The 16,094-nt window shown below is 33.1% G+C and overlaps 1 protein-coding gene across 5 annotated transcripts in view; it reads right to left on the bottom strand.

Moving 5' to 3' along the window:
- marchf1 (membrane-associated ring finger (C3HC4) 1) overlaps positions 1-16,094 on the bottom strand; it is a 45,109-nt gene that overhangs the window by 16,667 nt on the left and 12,348 nt on the right. For all 5 annotated transcript variants that reach the window (XR_015476527.1, XM_087237075.1, XM_087237076.1 and 2 more), the window contains 2 exons: positions 2,924-2,974; positions 2,769-2,848 (listed from right to left, as the gene is read on the bottom strand). Coding sequence is in view for 2 of the 5 variants with exons in the window: in XM_087237075.1 (XP_087093201.1) it covers positions 2,769-2,848; positions 2,924-2,974 (131 nt within the window). In the remaining 3 variants the exon portion in view is untranslated. The remainder of the gene's footprint in view (positions 1-2,768; positions 2,849-2,923; positions 2,975-16,094) is intronic.

Below are 16,094 nucleotides of genomic sequence, written 5' to 3'. Positions count from 1 at the left end.
CACACACACACACACACACACACACATAAAAAAATCAAAAGGCATGGAATAAGCAACAAAGCATGAAATGATTAGTGAGTGGATGAATCCAAATGGAAGAATAAAAAGTGCATTACTTTGGAATCCCCCCTCTTATTGGCCTACATTTTCCATACAATTAATTTACTAAAAGTGTTTTTTTTACAGACCAGCAGAAGTAAAATGTGGCATTTAAAATAATTTCAAACCCTAAAGGCCAAGACCCACCAAGCCAACGGTCAACCATCAGGCTGTTGGTCAGTGTCAGTCTGGCTAGTTGGTTTAGTTTGTCAGCTTTCATTGGGTTAATGTTGAATCAAGTTGCCCTGATTCAGTTTGTAGAATCAGGCATCAGTGAAATAGAGCACTCTGGTTTTTCATCAACAAATCCAACCCAGGCTCATTGGGAATATGTGCCCGGGGCTACATATTTGAGAACTGTGAAATATGTGCCCCAGGCTACGTTTGGCTGAATTTTGTGTATAATTTGATCACTACTAGACGGTATGACGTCGCACACAACTTAGATAACTTAGTTGCTTTGGCTCAATTCTCAAATGAAATTTTTATTTTTTAAAACAATAAGTTCAGATCTCTGAGAAATTAGCTTATTGTTCACATCAGAGTGAGATTTCTTGTTGATTTAAGCAAATGCTTTGGCACGTGTGTGCAGACAGTAAGTGCAAATGTTTGTCGTATAGACAAAAACTATAATTTTTTTCATGGATGTTTACTTTGCAGTATTTTTTTCTATTTGTGGTGATGTAAGAAATATGAAATGCACAATACAATAATTGGACAAGCAAGATTGCAATTTACACTTAATACGTTTGTATAAAAATTAATGGTAACACTTTATAACAACTACACACTATGAACTATTTATTAAGCATAAGCAAATAGTTAATTCATTATCTATTAAGCATTAACTCTACATAAATAAATGTTAGGTACAAATGTTAGTTTTAAGCTTATCGTAGAACTCAACTGTACATTTGAAAATGTCATTATCAGCAGATAACATGATTTAGAGTATACAGACTGCTGTGTCCTACTAGCAATATAGTCTAACATGCAAAAGAACCTATAGCTATAGTCATAGTACTGTAGGCATTAGTAGTGAACTCTGAATACATAGCTAGTCTTTAAAGTAAAGAATTAATAGTTTGTTTGCTGCTTTGTTTTGATGTTCTGTATTGTTAATTCGTGAAAAAGCAAAATAAAAATATAAAATAAAAAAAAGTAAAGAATTAAATACATGCATAGGTTACAGTATGTAATTAATCCTCTCATAATCCTCTCATGATGCAATCAATCCAGAATTCTTTTGATTCTTTATTCTCTCCACAAAGTGTGTAAAAAGTACTGAGCATGCAAGTGCTAACAATCACTTTAGGGTATCCATGTGCAATTCATTTCACTGTGATGACCCCAGATTAATAAAGGGACTAAGCAGAAAAGAGAATGGATGGATGGATGGATGGATGGATGGATGGTAGGTAGGTAGGTAGGTACGTACGTACTGCTTAAATTATATCACCATCTCTACACCAATGAATGTGAATGTCCATGTCTGTGGGTGGGGCTGTATTAGTGTGGTAATGTGGGCTGGTGTGGCTACAGTGCCAGGCTGAATTTTTGTCCCAGTCCGCCCCTGGTTATATGCACAGAAGATAGATTGATGTGACTATTTTCAATTTCATAAGGTCCTTTTACAGCATCGATAATGTCGATTTTTATTCAGTATAACAACAAAACATAAGTTAATAGCGTTATTCCACCTAGCCTGCTTTACTGAAGTCAAGTTGGTTTTATATTCACATTGGTTCATTTTTTAACAATGACAACCTGTGATGCGTTCCCTATATTAATAACCATGCTACTCTGAATATTCAGTTTTAAATAGCATGTAAGTATGACTTAGAAATAAGTGTATATCCTGCATGTTCCAGCCAAGCACTAAGCCGAGTCGCTATAGAACAGCACATGAGAGAGGGTTGTCTGTCATCTTTAAAGTGCGCCCTCGTGTTTCAAGAGGCGTGGCTTTGGACGGCAAGGGAGGGACTGTGTTTCAAAACTATTATGCTAACCGGTTAGCATTGTGGCAGATCAACTACTGAACCTTAAATTTCCATGGTTGACTGTCATGATGAAAAATCCACTAATCATTTTGAGCAGTGGCTCACACGATGACAAACATTCTTTGTTTTGGTGGCCTTGACCAACACACACACAGTTTTGAGGCATGAATACAATGTTTTGGGTGAGTAGCTACATTTTGCAGTCATGCAATAAAGTTTGCACTCACAGTTTAGAGAAGGTAACGGCTGTTTGGAAAAATGTGCCAAAGGATTTGAGAAAAAACTATTTGTGTTCTGAAGTCCATTTTTAAGTAAATTTAACTATACAAAATATTTTAAGACAAGTATTATAAGTGTATTTTGCATGCTTAATGTAATGTTTTATAAAGTAATTCTATTTTCCATGTTTAATTTAACTTCATAAATTATATTAATCTAAGGTAATAGATTTGCAAAAAAAGTAATAGAATGATTAACATCCATTTTTATTGTTCTGCTTATTTTCAACCTTAATGAAAATAAAAAATCCTTGCCAATTTATCTCACGCTTTTGAACTCCACTGCATAAATTTCCAAAGACAATGACATTACATAACTGAACTGACTACATTAACCCACATGTGCAAAAAAGTTAACAAACACACAGTAACTCCAGTCACCCACACTCACCTGCATATGTCCTGTGAGGAGTGTGTAACTGATGTCTGAGAGATGCTGTTCAGCACAGCTCCCTGCGTTGAGCTGCTGGCCTGAAACAATCATATTACACTGTTGGCATTAGAATGACTTTTAATAATGATAGTGTGTGTATGTGTGTGTGTTACCTTAGATATACTGCTGGATCGACTTCCCGATCTCCCAGGTGCTTTTTCGCCCTGAAGTAAAAAAAGTGGATTAACTTCATGCTCTCTTTACCTTAGTCAACCCTTTATCATTGTAGTGAAAGAAACTTTTTCCTATTTCAGATTATAGTTGCCAACACATTGTACTCCAAATTTGCATATTCATTGAAGGGATATTTTACCCAAATATGAACATTTTCTCACCATTCACTCTCCCTCGGGTGGCTTAAACTTTTATTGTAAATCTTTTTATTGGTCTTTTGTGTGACAATACAAATTGAATATTAATGGTTTGGTAAACCATAAGGAATTGTTAATTATTAATCCCATTTATAGTCGCCACAATCATTTGAACTCAATTCAACAAAACAATGAAATTAATTAATGAATAAATAATAATTAAGTACCAAATATAATACAATAGATGTACGTAAATAATATATATCTGAAAATAATCACATAAGTAATACAATTAAAATTTTAATAAAATAAATGAATTAATAAACTAATTTAAATTTGAATAAAATATTAAATACATGAATAAAAATGCAAATAAATAAAAAATTACAATATAATAAAATGATCAAATGAATAAATATACATTTTAATAAATTAATTAATTAATTTAAATGAATTTAGATAAAAAAAATGAATAAATAAATAACTAACATACAAAATAACTAAATTGAGATTACACGTTACATGTTGAGTGAGTCGTCTGTTTGAGTGATTCTAAAGACCCACCCCCTTCTGACAAAGTCCAGAATTTGGCCCCTATATGAACTAATTTGTCTACTTTTTGACAGTGCCATCATAAATTGTGAAAATAACCAATAGAAGAAGGCTTTAGGAAAATAACCAATAAAATAATCAATAAAAGAAGGCTTTTATTATTTAAATTAACAAATTCTGACTGAGGAAATGAGCTGGCCAGTTTGTTATTTGCTTATAGGCTACAGTTTTTAATTTAATCAGTTTTTACAAATTCCCACGTTTTTGTTGTTTGTTTGTTTGTTTGTTTGTTTTTATGATGGAGGATGATAAAAGGAGCATTTGAAAGTAAATATTTTTCATATTTCTAAAATTCTAATCTCATTACAATATAAATAAAACTGTAAATACTTAGTTTAAAAGCAAATTTGTAAATAAACATACATTTTTGTAAACAAAAAACAGTATGATAAGAACTTTGACTAAAATGTAGAAAGTATTTTTGTTGCATCAAAAAAGTGTGGTAATAATAACCATCCGACAAAATTAGTGCTTGAAATGCAGTATTTGAACCTTGAATAACTGCAAGTAGGTCCACTTTTTGAGAAAAAAGAACCATCTCTTTTAATAGGCTGGCTACGGGCCTGAAACACTATGAAAGTCAATAGTTACCAGTTTCTAACATTTAAAAAAAAAAAAAAAACCTAATGAAGAAAGAAACACAAACAGGTTTGAAGCAAGTCAGGGGGGGGGGTATATTGTGCACTTCACGCTTTATGGTGATTTTGACCAATGGCATACATATGGAAAATCAGTTTGGTGATACAGTACTGTATTTACGCAAACAACACATCAACAAACAGAGAACTAGACTTTTAGAGCAAGGTTTCTGTCACATGTTTAAACAGATCTTTAATGTGACTGCAGCTTTAAGTCAAATAAATCCTATTACTAAAAATATCTAGACCATCCTAAGAGCCATTTGCGTGCGCACACGTCTGCGTGTTCATGGCAACTAGGACTATTTTAAAGATTATTTAAGGGTAGAGAGATATAGGACAGGAAGTGAGGAGAGAATCATTCAGGTCTTAAATCATTCAACTGTAAAGAGCTTTGATTTAAGTATAAAGTTAAATGACATACCACTGACTTAGTGCTTTACAATAAAATGTCAAATCAAAATTATAAATAAGAGTATTTTGGCCAATACCGATAACTGGGCTCACAAAGAATCTGATCGTGCAGAAATCTGCAGATATTTTAGCCCATTATGGAGTCTATTTATTTTCTTAATATAAATAAACGTTTATTCAGTTTTACATTCATTTCATAATAATAAATATTGATGTTTGTATGATTTATTTGGACTACAGTTTGTAAAGTAATATGTTCTGTCTTTTAGTAAAGAAACTTTACCTAGCAAATGGATCTAATTGGATTTGCATTGCAAACCTTAAAAGCAAGTTATTATTTTTGTACTTCATTTGTTGTTTTTAGTTATTTACTATACTCGCAAAATCATTCAACATAAATCTACAAATTTTTTACAAAATTCTGCACAGAAATAGCAAAAAATCTCTCCAGATTCTGTCCTGCCCTTCCGTTAACTCTTATATTTGGAGACCGATAACCAATACATAGACTGATGAATACAAATCTTGATACCAATTTCTTTTCTGAGCTTGACTACAACAACAAAACACAAACAAATTCTTCCCTCTAGTGCAAACTCTTCTAAAGAAAACCACAGGGACAGCAGCATGTAGTAGAGATCCACTGGCAGACATAATCCATAATTTATCAGCCTCTAATTTATTTTCTTATTGAACTGATAATGATAATGAACAGTAGAAAAACCACTGAGGCAGACATATACACTGTTTGGAAAATCCATTTAACAAATTTTCAGACTTTTCCTAAATATATGTACATTTTTATCCTAACGTTGCTATTTCGTGTTTTTTTTTATTTTTATATAAAAATGATAAAACACAAGAGTTTTTAGAATTTCTGTCCTGACCAATGGTCAAACTGACCGCAGTCATTTCAGCATCTGCTACTTTTTGACTTTTGAATATACATGTTTCTGTTGCCTAGCAACTTTCTGCTAATAAAAACACACCTTTCTGATAGAAAAAACTACCTTTTCACTGGGATAAAAGATGGTATTTTAAGGGTAATGACATTTAAAGCTTAATTTTAACAATTGTACATTTAAGAAGCTTAAATTGCAAATATAACATGTCATAAATTAAGTTAAGTATACTGGCTGTCAGCACAATCGCCTCATAGCAAGAAGGTCGCTGGTTCGAGCCTTGGCCGGGTCAATTGCCGTTTCGCTGTGGAGTTTGCATGTTCTCCCTGTATTCGAGTGGGTTTCCTACAGGTGCTCCGGTTTCCCCCACAAGTCCAAAGACATGTCGTTCAAGTGAAATGGGTATGATGTGTGTTTGAGTGTGTTTGAGTTTTCCAGCGATGGGTTGCAGCTGGAAGGGCATCTGCTGCGTAAAACATATGCTGGATAAGTTGGCGGTTCATTCTGCTGTGGCGACCCCAGATTAATAAAGGGACTTAGCCGAAAAGAAAATGAATGAATGAATGAATGAATGAATACAGTCTGTCAGACAGGATGGCTATGGCCATTCTAAGTTATAGAATTCTGCTTGTTCCAGTGTCATATAACAGTAAAACCAGCGCTGTTGAATGCTTTATTCTGACTGGCTGATGAACATTCTGGGCTCTATTTTGACGATCCATGTGCAAAGCGCAAAGCGCAGGGCGCAAACGCTTTCAAGGCGTGTCAGAATCCACTTTTGCGATTTTAAGGAAGGAAAAATCCGCTTTGCACATCCGTGGCGCATGATCTAAAAGGGTTGAGCTTATTTTCTTAATGAGTTATAGGTGTGTTTTGAGATTAAACCAATCAGAGTCTCATCTCCCATTCCCTTTAAGAGCCAGTTGCGTCGCGCCATAAGCACATTTGCTATTTACATGACGTAAAGTAAGTGTAAGCAGAAAAACTGAGCATTTCACTAGCAAGAAAACAGTTAAACAGAGCATCTGCAGCATGAGAATAAGATATAAGGCATCTCATAATCTACTTTAACTTTCACTCTAGTGAATAAGGAAACCTTATACGCACAGATATCCATTAACCTATACATAATTAATTTAGTTTGTTAAGCACAAAGATTTGTTTCAAAACTATTTCTAAATTCAGTTCTAATTTCCAGCAAACGAATAAATGAACAATAATAATGAAGTGTGTTCAAAAACCTGAGTTATATCCAAATATACATGCTGCCCCATATGGTCTAAAGCCTGACAGGTGGACAAATCTAAGCTTGTTTTTAATAAAACAAATATAAATATTGATATAATAAATAATACAGCTAATAATGATAACATTATACAAATGCAAATTGTTATGAATGAACTAAAAAGCCTCCCGACATGAAGAAGGCATGAAGGCAGTTTTTTTCATTTATGTAGGCTGGAAAATAATATGTTTGTAATATTTTAATCCTTTATATTTATATCCTATATATATCCTTTATAAACCCTTAATATTTTAATTATTTTTCATTTGTAAAGATATTTGCGTATTGCTCTACATCCTGTCTTTATTAAGCAATGTGTAAGCGAGGTGCACAACTAACACTGCGCTCGACTTTAGACCGGTTTTGTTTTGGTCTATTAAAAAATCTGGTTCCACTTTATATTAAGTGTCCTTAACTACTATGTACTTACATCAAAAAATAAATACAATGTATTTACTGTGTTTATAATGTATTTGAGAACACTTGTGGTGCTTTTGAGTTGGGATAGAGGTTGGGTTATGGACAGGTTTGGTGGTGTGGGTAGGTTTAAGGGTGGGTTAAGGTGTAAGGGATGGTCAACAGTGTATTTACAAATGTAATTACAAAAATTTTTATTAATTCCTGTATAAGTACATATTAGTTAAGGCCACTTAATATAAAGTGGGACCAAAAATCTATTATAGTTTCTCAAAATAGCAACGCGCCAGCAATGCGCCTCAGAACGCCTTCCTTTTTAGACTAGAGCGCCTATGGCCGCACATATGAGCGCAAATGCCTTTGCTAATTTAACAACGTGGCGGAAAGCGTCAAAACGACTCTTACGCCAACCTTAAACTAGCAAATAACAATTGCGTCACGCCTTGCACCACATTGCGCTGGGTGTATGATAGGGCCCTCTAAGATGAGCAATTATCATTAGAAGAATACACACATTTAAAGTATTCTTCTCAGGTTTTTACCTTTCCATTATCAGTCCTGATTTCAGTTATTTCACAGCCTAGAGTCAAAAAACATATGTATAATGAAACTAGACCTGAATGCAGCAATAATGGTTTGAGGACAAAAATATGACTTGCCTTGAAATACAACATCTGAACAATAGTTATGCCTCTAATGACACACTACATACTATGCACTTTTACACTATGCACAATGCACTGTGCAATAACACCACAATTACAACCCCACAACAATCACATGGACAAAATGTAAAAGACAAATGAAAGAGATCTTTGTTAACCTGTTAAACCAAACGCTAATGGAAGTACATGTTATTTCAGATTTCCTTTAAAGCAATGAAAGAAGATGCTAGTATAAGATACTTTCAACAATGGTTGTGATCTCTACTCAAAAGGTTAGAAAATTTTAACCCAAAAAAGAGATGTTATTATGTGTAACCAAACTATTTTTAAAATACAATTATCAAAAGTATCATACTTTTTGTTTGTTTTAATTAATACATAAAAAGCCTGATTAAATTGGTAAAATGCAGATTTTACGGTTTGGAATCAGTAAGATTTATTTGTGTTGTTATGGTTTAAATAATAATAATTATTATAATATTAATAATAATAATTATTATTATTATTATTACTATTATTATTATAAAATGCTGCATTTATTTAATTACAAATATAGTAACAAAATGATTACTCCAGTTTGTTGTGTCACATGCTCCTTCAAATACTGGATTAGATCTCAGGACACATTTCTGATAATCTTAATAATCTTAAAATCTTAAATCTTAATCTTAAAAACAGTTGTGCTGCTTATTCAATTATTTTTAAATAAAAAAAGTATTAGCATTTATTGCCTCCATGTGCCTGAGGCAGAGCTGATTCTTCTTGAACTTTTAATGGACCCAACTTTTCCTCTGACCCATCATTAACTGAACTATCTGCCCTTTAAATTAGCATGCAAAAGCAAACACACAAATCAATATCAGACTGAGGACACTGCTGTTTTTTTTAAATATATAAATTAGTTTAGCATGGGCAAAGATTAATCATGATAAATCACATCCAAAATAACGGTTTTGTTCTGATGTGTTTACTCTATATATGCACATATTTGAAATTTTTTTTATTTATGTTAAGGCATTATATTTACGATGTAGAACATAAAAATGAATGAATAAAAAGCTCAGCTTTTGAAAATTTCTCAATGAATTTTGGTGCAGTTATACAACAGTTATATAAACAGTTGTTTTCATCAAAATAAGAGTTTGGTCACCTAACATCAAATTACTAACTCCTATCTCCAATAAAATATAAATTTTACGTTTTTAAAATGTTTTTCTTGATTTTACCTGTTTAATCAAAATTGTATTTAATATTTTCCCCCTAGGGAATATACAATTTTATTTGGTTAGATTAGCTCCAGTTTAATCTTTGCTACTGACTAATCCAATGTGCACGCACAAATATACTACTGCAAACCATCCTATAGTAAATAGTAATTTAAAAGAGAGATCTGTGAGAGGTGTACACTTTTATGCTGAGGACACTGTATAATTATAACAATTATACTGATCATAATTGATGATTTAAATATCTATGCACACAATAGTTTTGTTTTATGTATTTATTATGTATTACATATCCATTTCCCTTCAGCTTAGTCCCTTATTTGTCAGGGGTCACCACAGGGCATTGAACCGCCAACTATTCCAGCATATATGTTGTTTTACACATATAAAACAACCACACACTCTCGCATTCACACACACACACACACACTCATACACTAGGCCAATTTAGTTTATCCAATTCAGTTGTACCGCATGTCTTGGGACTGAGGGGGAAACCGGAGCACCCGGAGGAAACCCACACAAACATGGGGAGAACATGCAAACTCCACACATAAATGCCAACTTGCCCTGCTGGGACTCGAACCATCATCCTTCTTGCTGTGAAGAGACAGCCACTGAGCCACCCTGCCGCCTTCATAAACATAATAAATATATATAATGCACATACATATCTTATGTCAAAACAAACTCTGGATGCAATTAATCACGATTCATCTTTGCCCAGCTCTAATATAAATGTAAGCTATACTTTCCATATCAGGCTTATAAAGAGCAACACGTCAGATAATATCACAATAACCGCAACCATCAAGTAAATGCTTTATCTTGCAATGAATATAACAGTATAATAACACAACAGAGTTTGTGTTTAGCTTCTAGTTTTCGAGCTGTTCTCTCTTCTACAGAGACACTATATAGTTTTGAATTATTGATGAGAAAGCTGACAGACAGCAACATCTGATCGCCTCATAAATATTTCATGCACCCACAGTGGATCTTTTAGGAAGCGTGCAGGTGCAAATGCATTCTTTCAGATGAAATGATAGTATTACGAGCACCGTATAATGACTGACAGTGCCATAATACCTCTAGTGAACCCACACTTTTACTTTGGGAGTTGTGATTTCATGCTGCTACTGCATTTTTAGAGATGCTGAAACGTTTTGGAGTTTCCACCCAGCATGCACGGCTCAAACATTTAGGGCCCTATCATACACCCAGTATGTAGTGTCAGCTTGGCGCAAGAGTCTTTTTGAGGCGTTGCGCTATGCTGTTTAAATAGCAAATGCATTTGCGCTCATATGTGCGCCCATAGGCGTTCTGGTCTAAAAAGGAAGGCGTTCTGAGGCACAATGCTGGCGCGTCGCTATTTTGAGAAACTAAAATAGATTTTTCATTAGACCAAAACAAACCTGGTCTAAACTCCGGCGCAGAGTTGCGCCTCGCTTACACACTGCTTAATACGCACAAGAGAGCAATAGGCAAATATCTTTACATATGAAAAAAATTAAATAATAAGGATATATATAGGATATAATAAGAATAGATATAGAATATAAATATAAAGGATTAAAATATTACAAAATATATTATTTTCTAGCCTACATAAAAATGAAAAATCACTGCTTTTATGTCTTCTTCATCTCGGGAGGCTTTTTCAGTTCATTCATAACAATTTGCTTTTGTATAATGTTATTATTATTAGCAGTATTATTTATTATATCCATATTTATATTTGTTTTATTAAAAACAAGCTTAGATTTGCCCGCCTGTCAGGTTTTAGACCATAAGGGGCACAGCATGTGTTTTAGGATATAACTCAGGTTTTTGAACACACTTGGTCATTATTGTTCATTTATTAGTTTGCTGGAAATTAGAACTGAATTTATAAATAGTTTTAAAACGAATATTTGTGCTTAACAAACACAATTCATTATTTATAGACTGATTGATGTCTGTGCGTAAAGTTTCCCTATCCAAGAGCGAAAGTGAAAGTCATCCATTATCTCTCATTCTCACGCAGTAGATGCTTTGTTGTGAAATGCTCATTTTTTTCCACTTAGACTTACTTTACGTCCTGTAAATAGCGAATGCGCTTATGGCGCGATGCAGCTGGCTGTTAAAGGGGATGAGAGATGAGACTCTAATTGGTTTATTCTCAAAACACACCTATAACTCATTAAGAAAATAAACTCAACCCTTTTAGACCATGCGCCTTGGCGCAAAGCGCATTTTCCCGTCCGTAAGTTAGCAAACATGCGTTCTGACATGCCCTGAAAGCGTTTGCGCCCTGCGTTTTGCGCTCTGTGCATGGACCGTCAAAATAGAGCCCTTATAAATTTGTGTCACGTCTTCATTCATTCATTCATTCATTTTCTTTTCGGCTCAGTCCCTTTATTAATCTGGGGTCGCCAGAGCGGAATTAACCACCAACGTATCCAGCTCGTTTTTATGGAGCGGATACCCTTCCAGCCGCAACCCATCCCTGGGAAACATCCACACACACACTCATTCACACTCATACACTACGGACAATTTTAGCCTACCCAAGTTACCTGTACCGCATGTCTTTGGACTTGTGGGGGAAACCGGAGCACTCGGAGGAAACTCACGCGAACGCAAGGAGAACGTGCAAACTCCACACAGAAACACCAACTGACCCAGCCAAGGCTTGAATCAGCGACCTTCTTGCTGTGAGGCTACAGCACTACCTACTGGACCACTACGTCGCCCCTCTTACGTCTTCACTTATGAAAAGGAACGCAAAGAACAATTTAAACAAAAAACAAAAACAAAAAAAACAGTTCCCTGTATTAGAACTTTTTTTGTGTCCCTGTTTTTATTATTCTGTAGTTTTTTCTTTCCGTTTTTTATTTGACATATCTTTGATGGTCAACATTAATTTTATTCATCAAAAAGTATATATAATTAACTGAAATACTAAAACTTGCTACCTTTTTACACTATGTATTAAGAGTTGGTCAAAAATGCCCTTTTTTGAACCCCATATACCCTCAATATCTGTGTTATTACAGTTTTTTTTTTGTCGCTAACAAGCATTTGTCCAACCACACTGTAAAAAAAAAAAAAGTAAGTTTACGATTTATTTCCGGCAGCTGAGGTTAAATTACAGAAATTTACCGTAAAATAACAGATATTAAATTACAGAAATTTTATTTAAAATTTACTTAAATTTAAATTTCTGATAAAATTCTGTTATTTAATATCAGTTATTTTATGGTAAATTTCTGTAATTTAATGATTATTTTGAATGTTTAAAAAATATATATTTTGTCAAATTTTTAAAACTCTAAACACAATTAGCACAGCAACTGTTATTTTTGGCCATACCATTCACACATTCCATGTAATTTTCACTCAATATACAGTCAGTGAACACATTTCCACAATGCTCACATTTTCTTAACAGACATACCTCCCAACAAAATGTTGGACTGTTTTTGTAGTCTTTACGAAGGTTAACACACAACATCCCACAATAGCAAAAACTATATTCCAAACCTTAGATACAGTATAAAAACCTCAATCTTATCAGTTCGAAAACAATATCCATATCAAAAATATATCTCAGCTGATAATAAACAAACAACTAAATAATTGACTGACAGCTGGTTTTTGTTGGGTACATTGGGCCAACCACAGCTGATTCCAGTCTGGCTTAGACTTAGTGGCAGGGGTTATTTTTTTCTATTACATTTACACTTATACACAGTAAAAGGAGGACTTTGAGGAATGATGTTGATGAAAACACGTGGCCTAACCCTGAAGATCACAGAGATTGCAGTCATTTTGTGCTTTTTTTTTTTAGACCTCCCTCCCTTTTTGATCTGTGCTTTTTGCTGTTGTTGCTGTTGTTGTTGTTTTTTTTTCCCCCAGAATGCTCTTGTGTGTTACATGGATATTTACTGTGAGCAATACTGTAGATCTTTTTCTGTCCTATCATTCCATGTTTCTACAATACCTTCCGAGTAAAAACGTATTTGTTTTTACTGGAATGCTTTTGAATTTGACGATTACTGTATATGTGGACATAGTTCCCAACCAAAAAGTTGTCAAAGCGGTGGATTGCGTGTTTTGCATGTAAATACCTGTAAAACTGCAACATAAAAGTCTCTGCAGTTTCTGCAATGTCAACCCTAGCAAGTATTTTGAAACCTGGTGTACTTTGATTGACTGCATGTGAAGTGAAAACAAGTGTTATTCTTTGACAGAATAATGCCATTTTGAGTCAGATTTCCTGTGTTTTGGTTAGTGTGTGCAGAGATAGATGTGCTTTATTTTGATTTGAAGAGTTAGTATACATTTAACAAAATGTTTTTTAAGAAGAAAATTATCCATTCGGCCAATTGTGTTTTATAGATGTGAGTCTGTGTTAAGAGTTTAGAAAAATTATTTGAAGTATGCAAGTACTTGTTAGAAATTTGAAAAAAAAAAAAAAAAACTGGAATATTAAATGTATTCAGTTAAATTATTATAAAATGTAAATAAAATGTGAAAAACTGTAACTATTTAAAAAAAAATACTTTTCAGTATCGTTAATTCATTTTCTTTTCAGCTTAGTCCCATCATTTCATTATTATTATTATTATTATTATTATTATTATTATTAAAACTACTTTAAAAAGAACACTCTGTTGTACAATTCTCACAATATTTGTAAAGCAAAAAATGATAAAGGTACTCATTTATATCACAACAGAATGACACAGGATTATATATATATGGTTTAAAAAAAGTATTTTGTGCTCACCAAGGCCACATTTATTTAATGACAAAAATAGTAACAACATCATTACTATATAATTGACTGTTTATCAGTCCTAATGGAAATCAAATTGAGACCTTTGATTCTTGCCTGATAAATAGAGCCCTGTAATAACTTTATTTTTATATAAAGTTTTATTTGTGTTTTGTTTTTTACTCATTTTTTCCATGTATTAAAAAAGATCTGTTTCATTTTATTAATACATTTGCATGTATACAATGAGATCCTAAAATGTATTAAATGTATAAACAATTTATAAAGAGTTTAACTCATTGTTTAAACTAAAATGTTAAATTTTTTGAGTCCTCAGTTTCTATTTTATGTCTAATAAAATTAAAACATGGAAAATTGTATTTTTATTATTATTGTTTTTATTGTTATTATTACACTAGATTTTTTTGTTAAACCAAATATTTTTACAGATTAATGTAGAGATGCATGAATTTCTTTGTGTGCATAAAATAAAATCATTTATATTTCAAAAAACTTCTTTATGAGGTTTAATATTAACTAACATAAATAAACAGAAAAGTTGATTATTTAATAAATGAAGTTAATAATGTCATTATACTGCTAATTCTGTTTTCATGGCCAGATTCTGCAATCATGTCCTTATTTTCCACATTATTTTTCATCCCAAAGACTAAAACCTCTCATCATGTCCACATTCATTTTACAGTTCGGTATTGCTGCTGAGTCAAAAGTTGTCTCTTCTATGTATCGATTCAAACTTTTTTTAAACCTTTTTGAAAAACAACCCTAAATATTGCTGATACTCGCATACAATCCAACTAAAAACTATTGAGCAAATAAAGTTGTTCCTCCTGATGCTTTACACAGGCTTTACAATTAGATTGGCTTGTGTAATATGTTTAATGGCTTCACTTTCTGCATAAAAGCCTTCCAACCCCACAGCTTCTTCTCTAAAAAACTCCTTCCTCACTGGAAAAATAGTGCTCATTCCTCTAGTCTTGAATTTCTATGCTCTGACAACATGTGTAAAATGACCTCCTTATTGATATTTTAACATAATAATCAATGCAGTTTCCTCGCACAGGATCACTTTTCTTCTGAGTTTCTGAAACCACAGATTTGTTCAATTCAAAATAATACATACAGCTGCTTTTTAATACAAATTTACCTTAAAAATAGGTCTCAGAGGCTTTGACAAAGACATTAAAGAGACAGTTCATCCTAATATGAAAACTCTGTCATCATTTACATTCACTTTACTTGTTTTAAACCTTTATGAGTTATTTTCTTCTGTTGAACACAAAAGAAGATATTTTGAAAAATGTTGAAAACCTGTAACCATTGACTTACACAGTACATTTGCTTTTTCTACTATGTAAGTCAATGGTTACAGGTTTCCACCTTTCTTCAAAATGTTTAACAGGAGAAAGAAACTCTTTGTGAATTGTGAGTCATTTTTCATTTTGGGGGTGAACTTTAACTGAGGGTTTATCGGCTTTCCGAAATTGCCTTATAACATCCAATTATTGAAGGTTTACTTTTTATCTTACTTGTAAAGTCCCAGCACTGATGCTTTTTACTGACTAGCACAAACAGACTTTTTCCTCTTGTATTTTACTATCGTCTAGTTGAATAATTCATTTAGGAATTCCGATCAGTAAATGCTAAGCAGGTAAACTACTAGAACATTCTTGTAGAAGTCTTGTGTCTGGCTGATAGAAAGTTGTAATAGGGTTATATATTTTTAGCCTTGACCCTTAAAGTTAGGGTCAAAGATCAAGTCAGTGCCCTAGCATTCAGGGTCAAAGGTCATTACTACTGTTTGTCTCTCTAGGCAGTTCTCTTAATAGGAAAAGCATGTGTTTTATTATTGTTTAAACCAAATGAGAGCTTGAACAAAACATCATTTTGATCATGAGTAAGGCGCAACACAGCTGACACTACATGGAAAGGGAAAAAATTGTGTCCCACATGTGTTTTCTTCTTCATTTTTTTAATATAAAGACTATATATTGTGTTGTATTATGTACACTACTGATCATACATATGGGG

The sequence above is a fragment of the Danio rerio genome, chromosome 1 (assembly GCF_052040795.2).
Source record: "Danio rerio strain M-AB ecotype USA chromosome 1, GRCz13ab, whole genome shotgun sequence".
NCBI lineage: Eukaryota > Metazoa > Chordata > Actinopteri > Cypriniformes > Danionidae > Danio > Danio rerio.
This window is presented reverse-complemented; position numbering and strand designations above follow the sequence as displayed.